The sequence below is a fragment of the Schistocerca cancellata genome, chromosome 1, assembly GCF_023864275.1.
Source record: "Schistocerca cancellata isolate TAMUIC-IGC-003103 chromosome 1, iqSchCanc2.1, whole genome shotgun sequence".
Taxonomy (NCBI): domain Eukaryota; kingdom Metazoa; phylum Arthropoda; class Insecta; order Orthoptera; family Acrididae; genus Schistocerca; species Schistocerca cancellata.
In genome coordinates this window covers 318,129,523-318,150,157 of record NC_064626.1, presented here as the reverse complement: position 1 = coordinate 318,150,157, position 20,635 = coordinate 318,129,523, and the positions used below count along the sequence as shown (strand labels likewise).

Below are 20,635 nucleotides of genomic sequence, written 5' to 3'. Positions count from 1 at the left end.
GAACCTATACGACTGGAGAACCGATTTCAGTCGGTAAGAGCTGATGGTAGGGTTCGAGTGCGGCGCAGACCCCTCGAAGGCATGGATACAAGTTGTCAACAAGGCACCGTGCAAGCTGGTGGTGGTTCCATAATAGAGTGGACTGTGTTTATGTGGAATGGACAAGGTTCTCTGGTCCAACTGAATCGATCATCAGCTGGAAATGGTTACGTGGGGCTACTTGGAGACCACTTGCAGCCATTCATAGACTTCATGTTCCCTACCAAGAATGGAGTTTTTCTGGATGACAATGCACCATGACACCGGGCCACAATTGTTCACGATTGGTTTGAAGAACATTCTGGACAATTCGATGAAGTGATTAGGCCACCCGTAGAACATTTATGGGACCTAATGGAAAGGCCAGTTCGTGCACAAAATCCTGCACCAGCAACTCTTTCGCAATTATGGACGGCTATAGAGACAGCAACCACTTGTTGAGTCCGTGCTACGTCGAGTTGCTGCACTCTGCCGGGCAAGAGCATGTCCGACACGTTATTAGGAGGTATCCCTTAACTATTGTCGCCATGAGGGTATTTGTTAGTATTCTACCTTTTCAAATTTATACTGCTGCGGCGCCACGTAGTTTTGGGGTGTGGCTGTAGATGTGACAAATACACTACTGAACATTAAAATTTTTACACCAAGAGGAAATGCAGATGATAAACGGGTATTCATTGGACAAATATATTATACTAGAACTGACATGTGATTACATTTTCACGCAATTTGGGTGCATAGATCCTGAGAAATCAGTACCCAGAACAACCACCTCTTGCCGTAATAACGGCTTGATACGCCTGGGCATTGAGTCAAACAGAACATGGATGGCGTGTACAGGTACAGCTGCCCATGCAGCTTCAACACGATACCACAGTTCATCAAGAGTAGTGACTGGCGTATTGTGACGAGCCAGTTGCTCGGCCACCATTGGCCAAACGTTTTCATTTGGTGAGAGATCTGGAGAATGTGCTGGCCAGGGCAGCAGTCGAACATTTTCTGTATCCAGAAAGGCCCGTACAGGACCTGCAACATGCAGTCGTGCATTATCCTGCTGAAATGTAGGGTTTCGCTGAGATCGAATGGAGGGTAGAGCCACGGGTCGTAACACATCTGAAATGAAACGTCCACTGTTCAAAGTGCCGTCAATGCGAACAAGAGGTGACCGAGACGTGTAACCAATAGCACCTCATACCATCACGCTGTGTGCTACGCTAGTATGGCGATGGCGAATACACGCTTCCAATGTGCGTTCACCGCGATGTCGCCAAAATGGATGCGACCATCATGATGCTGTAAACAGAACCTGGATTCATCCGAAAAAAAAATGACGTTTTGCCATTGGTGCTCCCAGGTTTGTCGTTGAGTATACCATCACAGACGCTCCTGTCTGTGATGCAGCGTCAAGGGTAACCGCAGGCATGGTCTCCGAGCTGATAGTCCATGCTGCTGCAAACGTCGTCTAAATGTTCGTGCAGATGGTTGTTGTCTTGCAAACGTACCCATCTGTTGACTCAGGCATCGCGACGTGGCTGCAGGATCCGTTACAGCCATGCGGATAAGATGCCTGTCATCTCGACTGCTAGTGATACGAGTCCGTTGGGATTCAGCACGGCGTTCCGTATTACCCTTCTGAAGCCACCGATTCCATATTCTGCTAATAGTCATTGGCTCTCGACCAACGCGCTCAGCAATGTCGCGATACGATAAACAGCCATCGCGATAGGCTACAATCCGACCTTTATCAAAGTCGGAAACGTGATGGTACGTATTTCTCCTCCTTACATGAGGCACCACAACAACGTTTCACCAGGCAACGCCGATTTACTGCTGTTTGTGTATGAGAAATCGGTTGGAAACTTTCCTCATATCAGCACGTTGTAGGTCTCGCCACCGGCGCCAACCTTGTGTGAATGCTCTGAAAAGCTAATCATTTCCATATCACGGCATCTGCTTCCTCTTGGTTAAATTTCGCGTCTGTAGCACGTCATCTTCATGGTGTAGCAATTTTAATGGCCAGTAGCGTAAATAGTAGTGCCTTAAGTTGAAATTATCAAAAACTTTTGGCAAACACGGTATATATTTACAGAATGAGATTTTCACTCTGCAGCGGAGTGTGCGCTGATATGAAACTTCCTGGCAGATTAAAACTGTGTGCCCGACCGAGACTCGAACTCCGGAACTTTGCCTTTCGCGGGCAAGTGCTCTACCATCTGAGCTACCGAAGCACGACTCACGCCTGGTACTCACAGCTTTACTTCTGCCAGTATCTCGTCTCCTACCTTCCAAACTTTACAAAAGCTCTCCTGCGAACCTTGCAGAACTAGCACTCCTGAAAGAAAGGATATTGCGGAGACATGGCTTAGCCACAGCCAGGGGGATGTTTCCAGAATGAGATTTTCACTCTGCAACGGAGTGTGCGCTGATATGAAACTTCCTGCCAGATTAAAACTGTGTGCCCGACCGAGACTCGAACTCGGGACCTTTGTCTTTCGCGGGCAAGTGCTCTACCATCTGAGCTACCGAAGCACGACTCACGCCCGGTCTCACAGCTTTACTTCTGCCAGTATCTCGTCTCCTACCTTCCAAACTTTACAGAAGCTCTCCTGCGAACCTTGCAGAACTAGCACTCCTGAAAGAAAGGATATGGCGGAGACATGGCTTAGCCACAGCCAGGGGGATGTTTCCAGAATGAGATTTTCACTCTGCAGCGGAGTGTGCGCTGATATGAAACTTCCTGGCAGATTAAAACTGTGTGCCTGACCGAGACGCGAATTCGGGACCTTTGCCTTTCGCGGGCAAGTGCTCTACCATCTGAGCTACCGAAGCACGACTCACGCCCGGTCTCACAGCTTTACTTCTGCCAGTATCTCGTCTCCTACCTTCCAAACTTTACAGAAGCTCTCCTGCGAACCTTGCAGAACTAGCACTCCTGAAAGAAAGGATATAGCGGAGACATGGCTTAGCCACAGCCTGAGGGATGTTTCCAGAATGAGATTTTCACTCTGCAGCGGAGTGTGCGCTGATATGAAACTTCCTGGCAGATTAAAACTGGCTGTGGCTAAGCCATGTCTCCGCAATATCCTTTCTTTCAGGAGTGCTAGTTCTGCAAGGTTCGCAGGAGAGCTTCTGTAAAGTTTGGAAGGTAGGAGACGAGATACTGGCAGAAGTAAAGCTGTGAGACCGGGCGTGAGTCGTGCTTCGGTAGCTCAGATGGTAGAGCACTTGCCCGCGAAAGGCAAAGGTCCCGAGTTCGAGTCTCGGTCGGGCACACAGTTTTAATCTGCCAGGAAGTTTCACGGTATATATTTATTTAAAAATCTTGGAATACGTATGTGGTGTGATTTAAAGCCGAACGAACACATAAAAGTAGTCGCAACGAAGACAGCTACCACAGTGAGATGCAATGGAAGAATCGTTAGGAAGTAGCTATAAAACCTTTGTTGCATCGATTCTTGATCAATGCTTGTCGGTCTGGGATCCATGGATCCATATCAGAAGGTATCTATAAAGTACACAGAAAAGCTGCAGTAGAGCAGTTTGTTTCGTCATAGGTTCGTTCAATAATGGTGAAATCATCATTCCAGTTTTATATTAGGTTTTGTAATAATTATCGTTATTAGTCTTTCTCAGTACTGGCGTGATGGCAGTTTCCATTACCTTTTGATCAGCTTTGTATGTTACAATTATGAGGTCGTATTGATTCCCTGTGACATCAGAATTTTGTCAGGTGAACAGTCTGGAATGCGGTCCAATCTTCCTTGTGATATCAAATGGGAAGCTGTTCGATTAAACAAATACTGACGCGGAAACTGCCATAGTGGCGGAAATTCGAATAGCTTTCACTAGGGTGAGAGCCACTAGTGTAAAGGAGCAGTTACTGGGAAACATGAGAACAACATTGGCATTCGTATGCAGCTATCTACCCCACTGTAGACAGCCATCTGCTACGCCACGAACTTTGGTACATATTTCCTTGTGCAGATATCCCATTGGCAAACACTTGCAACTTTAATAGTCTCCTGAACACAATGGACAGACTGTCGGTGCCAGTTCCTCTAAATTTCTGGAAAATTCTTCAATGTAGTAGAAACAACAGACACTTCGGCTCCGGGAAACTCAGGGTGACGTTATTCTTTGACTGCTAGGGCTCGCTGGTCATTGAGTTCTTGGAACGCGGTGCCACATTCAACGCACAGCGGTACGTGGACACTTTGCAAAAACTGAAGTGCGCTCTAAGTCCAAACGCTCAGCCGTGTTGAAGGACGGTATCATTCTGTTACAGAGTAATGCCCGCCCACAGGTTGCCAAGGCTGTTTCGAATACGGTGCAGAAGTTTCGCTGGGAAGCCCTTACGCAACCTCGATACAGACCCGATATCTTCCCAAGCGTTTTCCATATTTCTGGAGCCCTGAAGAAAGGCTTCCGTGCCGTCGATTTGCCTCGTATGAAGAGGTGCATTCCTGGGTACAATCGTGTTTCCGCAGGTAACCAAAAACATTTTTTCCATGATGGCATGTCTCACGGCGGATAATGTAGTTACAAGTTACAATTATGGCGATTACTTTTGAACACTTTATTCACTTTTTCCCATCCGTCTCGTTTCCGATTGACTGCCCCTTAAAGTTTGCTTAAATCACTTCAATGAGGCACAGACACTTTGATAACGCCGCAACCCATTCCCTGATCCTGCCTAGTTTCAGTTCCAATGACTTCGATCTCAATGAAACATCAAAATGTAACTAACTTACTACATTCAGCTTTTCTTCCGACCTGTGAAATGCTACGATGGCAAATCAGTGATTGTCTTAAGGTCTTAGTAGTTGCTGCTCGAAGGATCATATGCAGTTCAGAACATCCAAGAGATTTCCTTTTGGTGTGTGTATAAAATATGATGACATGGAAATAGGAGAAGTTGAGAGTGTAAAATTCTTGGGATTACAACTTGATTATAAATTCAGTTGGGAGCAACATACTAACGAACTGCTAAAGCGCCTAAACAAGTCTGTGTTTGCAGTGCGAATGATGTCAGACATAGGAGATATAAATATAAACAAACTGGCATATTTTGCTTATTTTCACTCCATTATGTCATATGGTATCATATTTTGGGGTAACTCCACAAACAGAGAAAAAATTTATAGAGTACAGAAGCGTATAATAAGAGTAATGAGTAGTGTAAATCCAAGAACATCATGTCTAAACCAATTCAAAGAATTGAGCATATTAACCACAGCTTCTTAGTATATTTATTCCTTAATGAAATTTGTTGTAAATAATACATCTCTTTTTCGAACTAACTGCTTAGTACACAGTATCAATACTAGGAATAAGAACAATATACATAAAGATTTAAAATCACTTACTCTTGCCCAGAAAGAAGTACAGTATTCAGCAACGCATATTTTCAATAAGTTACCAACAACCCTTAAGAGTTTAGTTTCAGACAAGGCACAATTTAAACATAATTTAAAAGAATTTTTGGTGACCAACTCCTTCTATTCCATCCATGAGTTTCTCAACAAGTGCAGTAGACCATTTTAATGAAAATTAATTATACTTTAACTTTTGACAATACTTGGTTGTAAAAGTCATGTAACTACCTAATGTGTGAATGATGGATGTATAGAAAGCAGATGTAAGTCTTTTAAGTCTGTAAATAGTGGAAGTTTAATTTTAAATCTTGTACATAATGTGACTGTTCTTAACTGAGGATCACTGAAATGAATAATTTACTTTAATTTTTGACAATACTTGGTTGTAATAGCCAAGAAACTAGCAAATGTCTGAATGATGGATTTAATGAAAGCAGATGTAAGTATTAAACCTGTAAATATTAGAAGTTCAAATTTAATTCATTTACATAATTTTACTGTTCATTGACTGAGGATCATTAAAATTAATGAAACTCAAGTTTTTCTAATTACATTTTTGTAATGTGTTTATCTAACATGTCCCACACCCAGGAGGATTCCCTCTTTTATGGGTCTATGGAATGAAAAATTAATCTAATCTAATCCAATCTAAACTGACTGCATCACTTCTGAAACCCTCACAAAAAAAGGAAAAAATAGCTTTTGGCCTTCATCTCGAGATCTTCGGCCGACGTTTGTTTAATGTTTTTATTCTGACATGTTTCCAGGATGAGTGGCTGGCATTGTCGAAGATTCACTCTGCACTGCTGGTGGCAGAATTCATCGTCTATTGCTGATAGCAGTCTGGTGAATCTTCGATAGTGCCAACCACTCATGTTGATGAAATGTCAGAAAAATCACTACATCTACATCTACATCTACAAGTATACATCGCAAGCCACCCAATGGTGTGTGGCGGAGGGCACTTTACGTGCCACTGTAATTACCTCCCTTTCCTGTTCCAGTCGCGTATGGTTCGCGGGAAGAACGACTGCCGGAAAGTCTCCGTGCGTGCTCTAACCTCTCTAATTTTGCATTCGTGACCTCCTCGGGAGGTATAAATAGGGGGAAGCAAAATATTCGATACCTCATCCAGAAACGCACCCTCTCTAAACCTGGATAGCAAGCTACACCGCGATGCAGAGCGCCTATGTTGCAGAGTCTGCCACTTGAGTTTGCTAAACATCTCTGTAATAACCCTGTGACGAAACGCGCCGCTCTTCTTTGGATCTTCTCTATCTCCTCTGTCAATCCGACCTGGTACGGATCCCACACTGATGAGCAATACTCAAGTATAGGTCGAACGAGTGTTTTGTCAGCCACCTCCTTTATTGATGGACTACGTTTTATAAGGACTCTCCCAATGAATCTCAACCTGGCACCCACCTTACCAACAATTACTTTTATATGATCATTCCACTTCAAATCGTTCCATATGCATACTCCCAGATATTTTACAGAAGTAACTGCTACCAGTGTTTGTTCTACTATCATATAATCATACAATAAAGGATTCTTCTTTCTATGTATTCGCAATACATTATATTTGTCTATGTTACTAAGATCCTGAGACGTAAACAGCAGGAACTACGTCAACAAGTGACCGCGAAAGCCTCAACGGTTTTGTAATTTTAACAAAAGCTGTGATCGCTAAACAGTGTAGTTGTTGTTGACGGACAGTACATCTCGTGTTAACACTAGGAGCATAGACAGCAGGCAGATGGAATAGAAGAGCAGCTGGAGGGCCGGCTGGGGAGTCAGTACGTACGTGGAATCCGAGCGAGGGCGCCTTCTTGCCGCGCACGCCGTAGAAGCCGGAGAGGGGCGCCTTCTTGCCTCGCACGCCGTAGAAGCCCGACGGCCCTTTCTTGCCGCGCACGCCGTAGAAGCCGGCCTGCGGGGCCTTCTTGCCTCGCGTGCCGAAGAAGCCCTTGAGGGCGCGCTTCTCGTCGCGCAGCCAAGGGTCGTCCAGCTGCAGCTCGTCGGCGTCGGCGTCGCCGTCGGCGTCAGCGTCGTAGTCCTCCCTGTAGGGCAGGCCCGCCAGCTGCAGGTAGTCGGCGCCGTCTCCCAGCTCTGCGTCCTCCGTGTCCGCCTCGTCCTTCTTGCCGCGGACACCCTGCAACAAGTTATTGTTTAATAGGCACAGGCCTTATAACCCACTTTACTACGTACACTCATGCGACAGAAATCAGTGGATAGCGATATACACATATACAGATGGCGATGGTATCACGTACACAAAGTATAAAAAAAAAACCAGTGCATTGGCGGAATTGTCATTGTTCTCAGGTGATTCACGTGATGAGGTTGCCGACCTCGTCACGGGTGCACGACGGGAATTAACAGATTTTGAACGCGGAGAGGTAGTTGGAGCTGGATGCATGGGAAATTCCATTCCCGAAATCGTTAGGTAATTCAATACCCCGAGATCCACAGTGTCAGGAGTCTGCCGAGAATACCAGATTTCAGAAATTACCTCTCATCACGGACGGCCATCACTTAACGACCGAGAGCAGGGGCATTTGCGTAGAGTTGCCAGTGCTAACAGACAAGTAACTCACTCCGTCTTCAGGCCACGAGTGCCCTACCGGGACCATCCGACCGCCGTGTCATCCTCAGCGGAGGATGCAGATAGGAGGGGCGTGGGGTCAGCACACCACTCTCCCGGTCGTTATGATGGTATTATTGACCGAAGCCGCTACTATTCGGTCGAGTAGCTCCTCAATTGACATCACGAGGCTGAGTGCACCCCGAAAAATGGCAACAGCGTTGGCGGTCTGGATGGTCACCCATCCAAGTGCCGACCACGCCCGACAGCGCTTATCTTCGGTGATCTCGCGGGAACCGGTGTAACAGACAAGTAACACAGCGTGAAATAACCGCAGAGATCAATATGGGACGTATGATGATTGTGTCTGTTAGGGCAGTGCGGCGAAATTTGGCGTTAATGGGCTACAGCAGCAGAGAACCGATAAGAGTGTCTTTGCTAACAGCGCAACATCGCCTGCAGCGCCTCTCCTGGGTTCGTGATCATATCATTTGGACCCTGGACGTTTGGAGAACCGTGGCGTGGTCATATGAGTCCCAATTTCAGTTGGTAAGAGCTGATGGTAGGGTTCGAGTGTGTCGCAGACCCAACGAAGCCATGGACCAAAGTTGTGAACAAGGCGCTGTGCAAGATGGAGGTGGCTCCATAATGGTGTGGGATCTGTTTACATTACATGGAAGCGATCACTGATTGGAAATTGTCATGTTCGGCTACTTGAAGAGCATTTGCTGCCAGTCTGTTAGGACAGAGTGGAGAAATTTGGCGTTAATGGGCTAAGGCAACAGACAGCGCGACTACGCCTGCAGCACCCCTCCTGGGCTCGTGATCACATCATTTGGACCCTGGACGCTTGGAAAACCGTGGCGTGGTAATATGAGTTCCAATTTCAGTTGGTAAGAGCTGATGGTAGGGTTCGAGTGTGTCGCTGACCCAACGAACCCATGGACCAAAGTTATCAACAAGGCGGTGTGCAAGATGGAGGTGGCTCCATAATGGTGTAGGATCTGTTTACATTACATGGAAGCGATCATTGATTGGAAATGGTCATGTTCGGCTACTTGGAGAGTATATGCTGCCAGTCATGGACTTCATGTTTCCAAAGATGTAACTGGGCCACAATTATTCGCGAATGGTTTGAAGAACATTCTGGACAATGCGAGCGAATGATCTGGCCACTCAGATCGCCCGACGTGAACCCCATCCAACATTTATGGGACATAAGCGAGAGGCCAGTTTGTGCACGAAGTCCTGCACCGGATAAACTTTCGCGTTTATGGCCGGCTAAGAGGCAGCATGGCTCAATATTTCTGCAGGGAACTTCCAACAACTTGTTGAGTCCATGCCACGTTGAGCTTCTGCACTACTCCGAGCAAGAGTTCCGACATGATATTAGGAGATATCAAATGACTTTCATCACCTCAACGTACTCTGTTTCTTCCGTCCTGTGTCATAAACCTTTTTGATGTGTATTTTTTGTATGCAAACTAGACAAAAAATTAGTCACGCCCAGCTACTACCGCTGAACACCGCCTGTGCCCTCGACAACGTCCTGAGTTCAGCGAGGAAGAGAGTCCACAACTTTCTTCAGGTATTCAATACCCAGTCGAAGCTACTTGTTGGTGATTAGATACAGCAGGACTATGAAGTTGCGGAGATGTCGATCGCTAAGTTTCACAAGCTTTTACAAATAGTGCCAGACATTTTCTGTGGAATTAAAGTCGGGTGATTTAGCGGGCGAGTCGAGGGGCGATAGGCTGCATGACTGGTTATCAAACCAGGAACAACTGCGAGCCGTCCTGTCAACTCGGCTGATACCACAGTGGAAGAAGGGATGTAAACGAAACGGCAACAGTGAACGTTGAAATAAAAATCTTGGCTCCTGTTCACAGTGCAAGAGATCACGGTTTCATCTCTGACCTGAACTGTACGCTCTACTTACTGTGAGCTGAAGGCCTCATTGGATTGTTGGCGCATTTCTACACTTGGCGTCATTTGAAAAGAGAGGCTCATCGCCACACACTACACGCCTCTAGTCAGCTACCATTCATATTCACTAAATTCTCTTGGAAACTGGTTGAGATGGACCTGCATTCTCTTTTCGGTACAGTCGTTCCGTTTCACAAAATCGTTACTACGAGTGACTATTAGAGAACACTGTTCTGTGTGGTTATCAGTATAGATGAAAATTAACACATTGGACAGTCTGAATAGATAAACGAACAAATCGGGCAGCTTCATTCACGCTGCGGTCGTGGGCATGTCCAGCCACAGTAGCTCCTATCTGCCATTCTGTCACGTCTTCACTTCGACCCATGTTACATGCAGTGCTGGATCCACACAGGTCACTTACCGTACACATCACCTCACAGCGATTACTCACGTCGTCTGTGGAGGATCGCATGACCGCCTGTTCACACTTCTACACAGTCTGCAATTCCCCTATAGCAAGCAATATACTCTTTTTGACCGGGTGACTAATATTTTGTTTGGAGAGCTTATTTACAGAATGAAAACCCCTGTCGAAAGCAACTGACGAATGTATTTTCACGTTCAAAAATATCAGATCAATCTGAACTACGTTCCGCCTGATTTATATGCTATTCACATAACCTAACTTTCTTGGAGGTCCTCTAATCTCTTTCGGTACAGTCGTTTCATTATACAAAATCGTTACTACAAGAGACCACTACAGAACACGGCTCTGTAAGGCTATCAGTCCACATGAATTAATATCACGATAATTCAAATATCAGGAAACCTGTTATTAGAGGTGTCACAAACTTAACGCTTGTATACTCATTTTTATTACAATGAACATTTCAAAAAGCATGTTTCAACTTGAAATTTCATGATGATAATTTTTGTACTGGACTGAGACCTGGGGCTCCTATCCAGCAACTATTGTCCCTGTTGACTAACCATGAAAGATATTACATATGATGTCATTCGCAGATAAAAAAGTGTGTGTACGTTGACACTTGAAACAACATTGCGAGAAGTTTTGCTTTGGACAGGGATTCGAATCCAGTGCGTAATCGATTGATAACCATACAAAATCAAATTTCACCTACCTAAATTTTTCACCAGTCGCGAGGTGATTGAAACTGAAATGATAAGACGAAAAAGTTTAGCCTCACCGGGATTCTAACCCGGCGTCTTTGTTTCCTTGTCACAAACAGACGTTAAATATCAGTTTGTTTCACCAGTAATGAGATGAGCGTAGTTTAAACTGGCGATAACGTGACGAAAATTTTTGTGCTGGCTGAAGTCTGACCCACACATATCATGGTTACTGTCTACGCATAAAGAGATGTTAAGTATCGAATTCTTTTTCACTTGTAGCTACGAGTGGCATGTTCGAATCTGAAAAGATATGATGAAAAGTTCTGTGTCTGACTGGCTGTCGAAACCGGCACCAGTATTTGCAGAATCTCAAGTTACAAAACAATAACAAATAATTTTCCTGTAACCTTATATGACGACTGGTTCATTAATAAAATAAAATTTCTGTTGTAATAAAGCTTACTTGTGACAGAAATTCCACATACTTGCCGCTACTTCCGTCTATGTCAAGGCCTAACCAAATTCGACTGTGCTTCAGTCGGTAGCAGTGGGACATAATGTTTAATGTGGATTTGGAACGACGGTACAACCCTGCGTTGTTCAGTTGACGATATCAGAGGTGAAAAGAGTCTCTTCGTGATTGGTAAAAATGGTTGTCTAAAATGTGATTAGAACCCAGACATTAAGCATACGAAGCTAGACTAATTCCAGTAGACCATCAAATTACACATAAAGATGGCTCATGATTTTGTGGTAACGAAGGATGCTCCACACTGGATGAGAATTTCGAATTCGCTGATTTGGATCACTGCCTGTCCAAAACATTCAAATCCTTGTTTGTCCACATGCCATTCACTAGCTGCCATAGCTATCGAATTTTCGTGCTTTAGACTTTATTTTGGAATTACTGAACTAAAATCACATAATGGCCATCTGCATGAACTGGAAACTCCGTAAGATGCGAAAATTTCTACAGGATGTGTTGCTTTCCATTTGAGCTGTTGCATTGTTGTATGTATTTATGCTCTACTGGTAAATCTGTCACACTTAAAACGCAATGCCGGGACATGTTATTTTTTAAACCACATTTCGCACTGCAAAATTGCGTGCTTAAGGGATATCGTCTCAGTTATGTGATTGGATTTGTGATTTCCTGTCAGAGAGGTCACAGTTCGTAGTAACTGACGGAAAGTCATCGAGTAAAACAGAAGTGATTTCTGGCGTTCCCCAAGGTAGTGTTATAGGTCCTTTGCTGTTCCTTATCTATATAAACGATTTGGGAGACAATCTAAGCAGCCGTCTTTGGTTGTTTGCAGATCGCGCTGTCGTTTATCGACTAATAAAGTCATTAGAAGATCGAAACAAACTGCAAAACGATTTAGAAGAAATATCGGAATGGTGCGAAAAGAGGCAGTTGACCCTAAAAAACGAAAAGTGTGAGGTCATCCATATGAGTGCTAAAAGGAACTCATTAAACTTCGGTTACACGATAAATCAGTCTAATCTAAAAGCCGTAAATTCAACTAAATACCTAGGTATTACAATCACGAACAACTTAAATTGGAAGGAACACATAGAAAATGTTGTGGGAAAGGCTAACCAAAGACTGCGTTTTATTGGCAGGACACTTAGAAAATGTAACAGACCTACTAAGGAGACTGCCTACACTACTCTTGTCCGTCCTCTTTTAGAATACTGCTGCGCGGTGTGGGATCCTTACCAGATAGGACTGGCGGAGTTCATCGAAAAAGTTTAAAGGAAGGCAGCACATTTTGTATTATCGCGAAATATGGCAGAGTGTCTCACAGAAATGATGCAGTATTTGGGCTGGAAATCATTAAAAGAAAGGCGTTTTTCGTTGCGACGGAGTCTTCTCACGAAATTCCAATCACCAACTTTCTCCTTCGAATGCGAAAATATTTTGTTGACACCGACCTCCATAGGGAGGAAGGATCACCACGATAAAATAAGGGAAATCAGAGCTCGTACGGAAAGATAGAGATGTGCATTCTTTCCTCGCGCTATACGAGATTGGAATAATTGAGTATTGTGAAGGTGGTGCGATGAACCCCCTGCCAGGCACTTAAATGTGATTTGCAGAGTATCCATGTAGATGTAGATAAAACAGCTGCTTAGGCAGGAGCGTTGTGACCATTCTCATGTAACATATGATGTGATGTAATCAAGTAAGATAAAAATTCCCTGAAAAATTAGGTTGGTGCGTAAGTTCAAAAATGGCTCTGAGCACTATGGGACTTAACTGCTGTGGTCATCAGTCCCCTAGAACTTAGAACTACTTAAACCTAACTAACCTAAGGACATCACACACATCCATGCCCGAGGCAGGATTCGAACCTGCGACCGTAGCGGTCGTGCGGTTCCAGACTGTAGCGCCTTTAACCACTCGGCCACTCCGGCCGGCTGGTGCGTAAGTGTTTGGAGATTTTGTTTGACATGCTGTCAGCCAGGTTGACAATTGGACACACGGGTCATACACTCCTGGAAATTGAAATAAGAACACCGTGAATTCATTGTCCCAGGAAGGGGAAACTTTATTGACACATTCCTGGGGTCAGATACATCACATGATCACACTGACAGAACCACAGGCACATAGACACAGGCAACAGAGCATGCACAATGTCGGCACTAGTACAGTGTATATCCACCTTTCGCAGCAATGCAGGCTGCTATTCTCCCATGGAGACGATCGTAGAGATGCTGGATATAGTCGTGTGGAACGGCTTGCCATGCCATTTCCACCTGGCGCCTCAGTTGGACCAGCGTTCGTGCTGGACGTGCAGACCGCGTGAGACGACGCTTCATCCAGTCCCAAACATGCTCAATGGGGGACAGATCCGGAGATCTTGCTGGCCAGGGTAGTTGACTTACGCCTTCTAGAGCACGTTGGGTGGCACGGGATACATGCGGACGTGCATTGTCCTGTTGGAACAGCAAGTTCCCTTGCCGGTCTAGGAATGGTAGAACGATGGGTTCGATGACGGTTTGGATGTACCGTGCACTATTCAGTGTCCCCTCGACGATCACCAGTGGTGTACGGCCAGTGTAGGAGATCGCTCCCCACACCATGATGCCGGGTGTTGGCCCTGTGTGCCTCGGTCGTATGCAGTCCTGATTGTGGCGCTCACCTGCACGGCGCCAAACACGCATACGACCATCATTGGCACCAAGGCAGAAGCGACTCTCATCGCTGAAGACGACACGTCTCCATTCGTCCCTCCATTCACGCCTGTCGCGACACCACTGGAGGCGGGCTGCACGATGTTGGGGCGTGAGCGGAAGACGGCCTAACGGTGTGCGGGACCGTAGCCCAGCTTCATGGAGACGGTTGCGAATGGTCCTCGCCGATACCCCAGGAGCAACAGTGTCCCTAATTTGCTGGGAAGTGGCGGTGCGGTCCCCTACGGCACTGCGTAGGATCCTATGGTCTTGGCGTGCATCCGTGCGTCGCTGTGGTCCGGTCCCAGGTCGACGGGCACGTGCACCTTCCGCCGACCACTGGCGACAACATCGATGTACTGTGGAGACCTCACGCCCCACGTGTTGAGCAATTCGGCGGTACGTCCACCCGGCCTCCCGCATGCCCACTATACGCCCTCGCTCAAAGTCCGTCAACTGCACATACGGTTCACGTCCACGCTGTCGCGGCATGCTACCAGTGTTAAAGACTGCGATGGAGCTCCGTATGCCACGGCAAACTGGCTGACACTGACGGCGGCGGTGCACAAATGCTGCGCAGCTAGCGCCATTCGACGGCCAACACCGCGGTTCCTGGTGTGTCCGCTGTGCCGTGCGTGTGATCATTGCTTGTACAGCCCTCTCGCAGTGTCCGGAGCAAGTATGGTGGGTCTGACACACCGGTGTCAATGTGTTCTTTTTTCCATTTCCAGGAGTGTAGATACGAGAGATGCTAAAGAATGGAATCCTTTCAGAGAGAAGCGTCCTTTTCGTGCGTTTTTTTTATCATAGGAAAGCAGAGCTTCATACAATAACCAAAAAATTCTAATGACGAGACGAAAAAACCCAGGCTGACCAATCCGAGCACGGCCATGCCAAAAGGAGGCGTTAAGGGATGGTTGGGGGGGGGGGGGGGGTGGAGTGGAGAAGGATCATCCTAGTGTGTGGGGCTTTGAAGCGAGTGCGCGTGCGAGTAAGTATTCTGCTATTCCTGACCTGTAAGGAAATCTCGACATTTGTTAAGAGGTCATGCAATAATTTGTTTGCAAGCGTAAGCACTCACGTTACAGGCCATGCACCAGGAAAAGTTACTGACAATTTTCGTTAATGTAATACTCATATTACTGATTTCTTTCACTTGAAGCGATGGAAAGATATTAATTGTTCTGTATTGTGTTTTGTAAAGGTTAACTGTAATTAACGAGGAATGGTCCTAACAGAGGATGTTTTGCCAATAAATTGGTTATAATGTACTATATTTACATTTTAATAAATGGCACGTCTGATCTGTTTATTTATTATTCATTGTAAATGTCGGCCGGCCGGGGTGGCCAAGCGGTTAAAGGCGCTACAGTCTGGAACCGCGCGACCGCTACGGTCGCAGGTTCGAATCCTGCCTCGAGCATAGATGTGTGTGATGTCCTTAGGTTAGTTAGGTTTAAGTAGTTCTAGGTTCTAGGGGACTGATGACCTTAGAAGTGAAGTCCCATAGTGCTCAGAGCCATTGTAAATGTCGGATTCAAGCATAGTCATAAATAAAAACGTTACCAACTTTATTTTTCGACTTTGATCTTGAAATGTATAACTATACTGTCTATGGTTAATGCAACTGAATCTGTCACCATAATCTTCACTACATATCTCGATTTTTGCAGTCCATAGTATTTACTCCCTCCTATTCTTTCCTCCATTTCCATGTTAATTAAGCGGCAGGAAACAAGTTTGGCGTAACACAAGACCGTCACTTAAACTGAACTGATATCGCAACTGCAATTTACAAGAAGACATCATCGCCTTTCCAGAAGAAAAAATTATCTGATGCTCAAAAAATTGCACGCCACGTAACTTGGCAGGTGTGGTCTGGATGCGCAGAAACACGGATACGTCACGTGACGTGCCAACCAACAGCAGTGAGTCAGACGTAGTGCCCGCTCTGGTTCATTTCATGTAGTGCGGAACGAGTTTACGACTGATGTCAGCATTCTGCGTGGCGTTCTTTCGAAAGTTATTTCGAGGCAGCCTGATCAGTATGAGTGGTAAAAGCAAATCTCAACGACTATTCCACAAGCGGTCGTGAGAAATTGTGCTTCGCTTGTGTCAGTTCTTTAGATGTTAGTCGGAAGCGGCATCCACGTCTGATCACGAAGCATCTCCCTGTGTTGCCGAGTGCCATGAACGAACACCTGAGACTTGCGGTATCGGGTTGAGAACTGTTTAACGGATCGCGAGTAAAGCCGACACATCTGCTGAAGAGAAATTCGGAAGTGAACTCGACGATTTCAGCAAGAATGTATTACAGAGGAAAATATTTGGCGGGTATTGTAAGGTGAATATCTTATGGCAGATAACCTATGTTCATACATGAAAGCAGTTCACAGCTTCAACGGCACCAAATGTACCATACTGAGAACATTAAGGACAATCGGATTCAAATACAGAAATATCAATGCCGGAAGAAAGCTGCTCTTGGAGAGAAGTGACATGGTGGCAGCAAGAACTGTGTTCTTCAGATCAACGCACGGTATAAATCAAGCCGGAAAATCACGTATTTATTACCTCGATGAAACATACTTGAATCAGAACCACTCAACATCAATATGCTGGAAGACAAGTGAGAATGTTGGAGACCTGAAAGTTCCTGTGGGCAAAGGGAGACGCCTTGTTCCTTCACACTGGTTCTACAGAGACAGACTTCGTACCAGAAAGTAAATTAATTTTTAAAACATCAAAGTCAAAGCATTCAGAAGCAGTGTTGTAAAATTCCCAGGAATTTAAAATCGAAGAAATATTCCCAAAGAATATTGCTGGCAATATTCCCAAAATTCGTAAATTACTGGGAAATTATGGTTAATTAGTAAAATAGCTCGAAAAACTGTTAATAGGTAAAAGCAGTAATTACATGGTTAAATCTTATAAGGATCTGGACTTAACCTCCTTGTTATAAATAAAGACTTTTTTGGTTTTCAATGTTTTATATATCAAAGAATTAGCCCTAGAACTGCCAAGCGTCGACATTCATGACTTTTACATTTCCTAGAACTGCCAACGTCGAAATAAGCAACCTTTAGAAAAACCGAGTTTATAATATTGATATTCCACCTAGGAGCAACTAAAGTTACTAAAATACTCAGGGAAGTTTGTTTATTCAGTTTGTTAAGTTTTTTGTCGACATTAGAGGTATTTAGGCTATAAAGTTTAAAATAAACTCGTGCAAATTTTGTAAACATTAGTCATAGAAAATTGGCATTTCGGGACAAATTATCCGAATAAACCGGCCGAGATTTATGATTTACTTGAAAACACAAGTGATTTTACTGACATAGAACATTTTAAAGCATTAATTAACATTGTAAAAGCGAAAGTGATTGCGATATTTCGGAAAATAAATTTATAAATCGTAATTCATCACTGTAAATGAGAAGTCTTTAAATTCTGAAAGTGAAACACCTCTAGTCAGTAGTTTGGAAAAATTAAAAAATAGTACAGATAACAGCCAGTTGAGAATTACACCTCCAGAGAAATATTTTGTAAGTTTAGGTTTCATTCAGAGAAAAGAGGGGTTTCAACTTGCCTAAAAATAGTAGGCCTAGCGAATATTTTAAATTATTTTTCCCGCCAGATTTACAGTAAATGGTGTTTTGCATGGAATTTGCAAGGAAATAATGCGTGGAGTGATAAATCTTGGATTTAAATGTATGGACTTACTTAGTTAACCCAGTTTTAAGGTTCTTTAACTGTTAATAAGTGTTAAAACATTCAAAATCTAAAAATTTTCATTAAATCCCAATTTTTGGGAATCTTCTCGGGCCAAAGAAATATTCCCGGCAATATTCCCTCCCACTGGGAGTATACCCGGCCCACGTCACTGTTCAGAAGACTACCACTCTGAAATGACTTATGGTGTCTTCAAGCGGTGGTTTGTACAGCAGCTACTTTCGTGCCTGGCACAGAATTCTGTGCCAATGCAAATGCATAAGGCTCCTACTGCAAATACCAGAAAGGACGAAATTATTTCGTGGTCATCTAATGGAATTCCTCACACATCGTCACAGGCCAGAGCAGAGTTCTTCGTGCTCGTAAACGTATACAGGTCGAAATATCGTATTTAGAGATTGATGAACTTTGCAAAACAGCATGGTCACAGAGTATCATTGCGACTAAAACCCTACTGAGATGGTATGGGCGCAAGTTAAAGCGCGTATCGCAGAAAGAAACAGCGCCTTTCGGCTTGCTGACGTCGAAAGACTCACACATGAAGCGCTGAACAACGTAACCTTCTCTGCGTAGGCAAACTGAGGTAGACTTTCAGAAACACTGTAGCCATAAGATTTCAAAAAGGAAATCGACAGAGTCTCAGTGATGGAGCCTTTCATAATTGACCTTCACGATTCCGATACTTCTGAGTCAGTAAGAGAGACTGAAGACGATGTTTGGTTATACCTGTGTGAGTACTGCTTATTACCACATTCAAAAACGTGTCGTACAACTAAAATCTGTACTATGTAACTTGACACTAGATTTGCTTAGCCGGTAGCAGACTAATAAAAAGATTTTAATTCTTATGCAGTTACGTTGTGAACTTAGTTCAAAGCTTGTCATCGGTCTTCAACAGTTACACTCGTCAATTTCGGGACTTGAACCTGGGTTTCCTGCTTACTAGGCAGATGCGCTAGCCGTTATAAAAATTTTAATTGCTTTCTTCAGCTTATATCTAGCTGAGACTCTATGTCTCAAGGAAAACTCAATTCAACTATATATCAATATCTACGACAATTATAAATTATTTTATGTAAATTGGTGTCTAGGAACAGAAAAAGCCGCTGTTTTCTTAAATAATGATTTGTAATGTACGACATAACTTTTCATATTTTCTGAAATAAAATTCTTTCAGCTATGTGCCGAAAAGATACTGCACACGTAGATCGGTCAGACGTTTGTTTAAGTCACTCAAAAATAGCAGCTACAAATTACATTTGTGCAGATATCCACTCTGGAACTCCAAATAAATAATTGTGACTACAGTTTGCAAGCCATCAGAAAGTTAACCTAATCGTCGGGTGTCGGCCGCGGTGGCCGAGCTGTTCTAGGCGCTTCAGTCCGGAACCGCGCTATTGCTACGGTCGCAGGTTCGAATCCTGCCTCGGGCATGAATGTGTGTGATGTCCTTAGGTTAGTTAGGTTTAAGTAGTTCTAAGTTCCAGGGGACTGATGAGCTCAGATGTTAAGTCCCATAGTGCTCAGAGCCATTTGCACCATTTTTAATCGTCGGGTTCGAAAGGGAAATGCGTACCTATTTTTCCCATTAATCATACAATTGTAAAATATTTTATGAGCATTATAAAAGTTGTTTGAGGATGGACAAAGGCCACTGCTGATCGATGATGTGTTAGTAAATAAACGTTTTTCGCTACGTTACTTTTGTTCTTCTTTTTAACTTTTACTCCGCAAGACGTCACAAGATGAAGATATTTTTAGAATTCGAGCGCGAAAGAGAAATAAATGTGCCGCTGCTTTTTCCAGTTATTTATCAAGGCATTTTCTTGTATTGATCGACGGGAAAGACAAAAATGCAGCTCTGTCTATTACTGTTGTCACTATTCATCCTATTACCATGCGTTGATATTTTTCTACATTAAAAAATTTTATACAGTCCCGTATTTCAAAGGTATACAGTCTGATGACGTGCCTTATTTCACAAAGGCGTAAATCACGTTTCCTGTGTGCGTATGTAACGTTACTTGTCGGCAGTCAGTAGGCGATTGCACAGTGGAGCGCACCTAACGTACGGTCTGGCTACTTTGCAACTAGGACTATTGATATTTTTAAAAAATATCAGGAATCCAATGTATCGATATTTGAAAACTGTTTATTATCGGCTATCGATATATCGAAATAAGTTATCAGTATATCGGCGTACCGGAAAAAAATTATGCATATCGGGTGCACATTGAAAATACAGGGTGGTCCTTTGATAGTGACCGGGCCAAATATCTCACGAAATAAGCATCAAACGAAAAAACTATAAAGAACGAAAGTTGTCTAGCTTGAAGGGGAAAACCAGATGGCGCTATGGTTGGCCCACTAGATGGCGCTGCCACAGGTCAAACGGATATCAACTACGTTTTTTAAAATAGGAACACCCATTTTTATTACATATTCGTGTAGTACGTAAATAAATACGAATGTTTTAGGTGGACCACTTTTTTCGCTTTGTGATAGATGGCGCTGTAATAGTCACAAACGTGGTATCACGTAACGTTCCGCCAATGCGGACGGTATTTGCTTCGTGATACATTACCTGTGTTAAAATGGACCGTTTACCAATAGCGGAAAAGGTCGATATAGTGTTGATGTATGGCTATTGTGATCAAAA

General features: G+C 44.0%; 1 protein-coding gene across 1 annotated transcript in view; it reads right to left on the bottom strand.

Annotated features, from left to right (window-relative positions):
- LOC126161249 (tachykinins) overlaps positions 1–20,635 on the bottom strand; it is a 58,024-nt gene that overhangs the window by 12,900 nt on the left and 24,489 nt on the right. Inside the window, exon 2 of the mRNA XM_049916992.1 lies at positions 7,222–7,569. Within this exon, the coding sequence (XP_049772949.1) occupies positions 7,222–7,569 (348 nt within the window). The remainder of the gene's footprint in view (positions 1–7,221; positions 7,570–20,635) is intronic.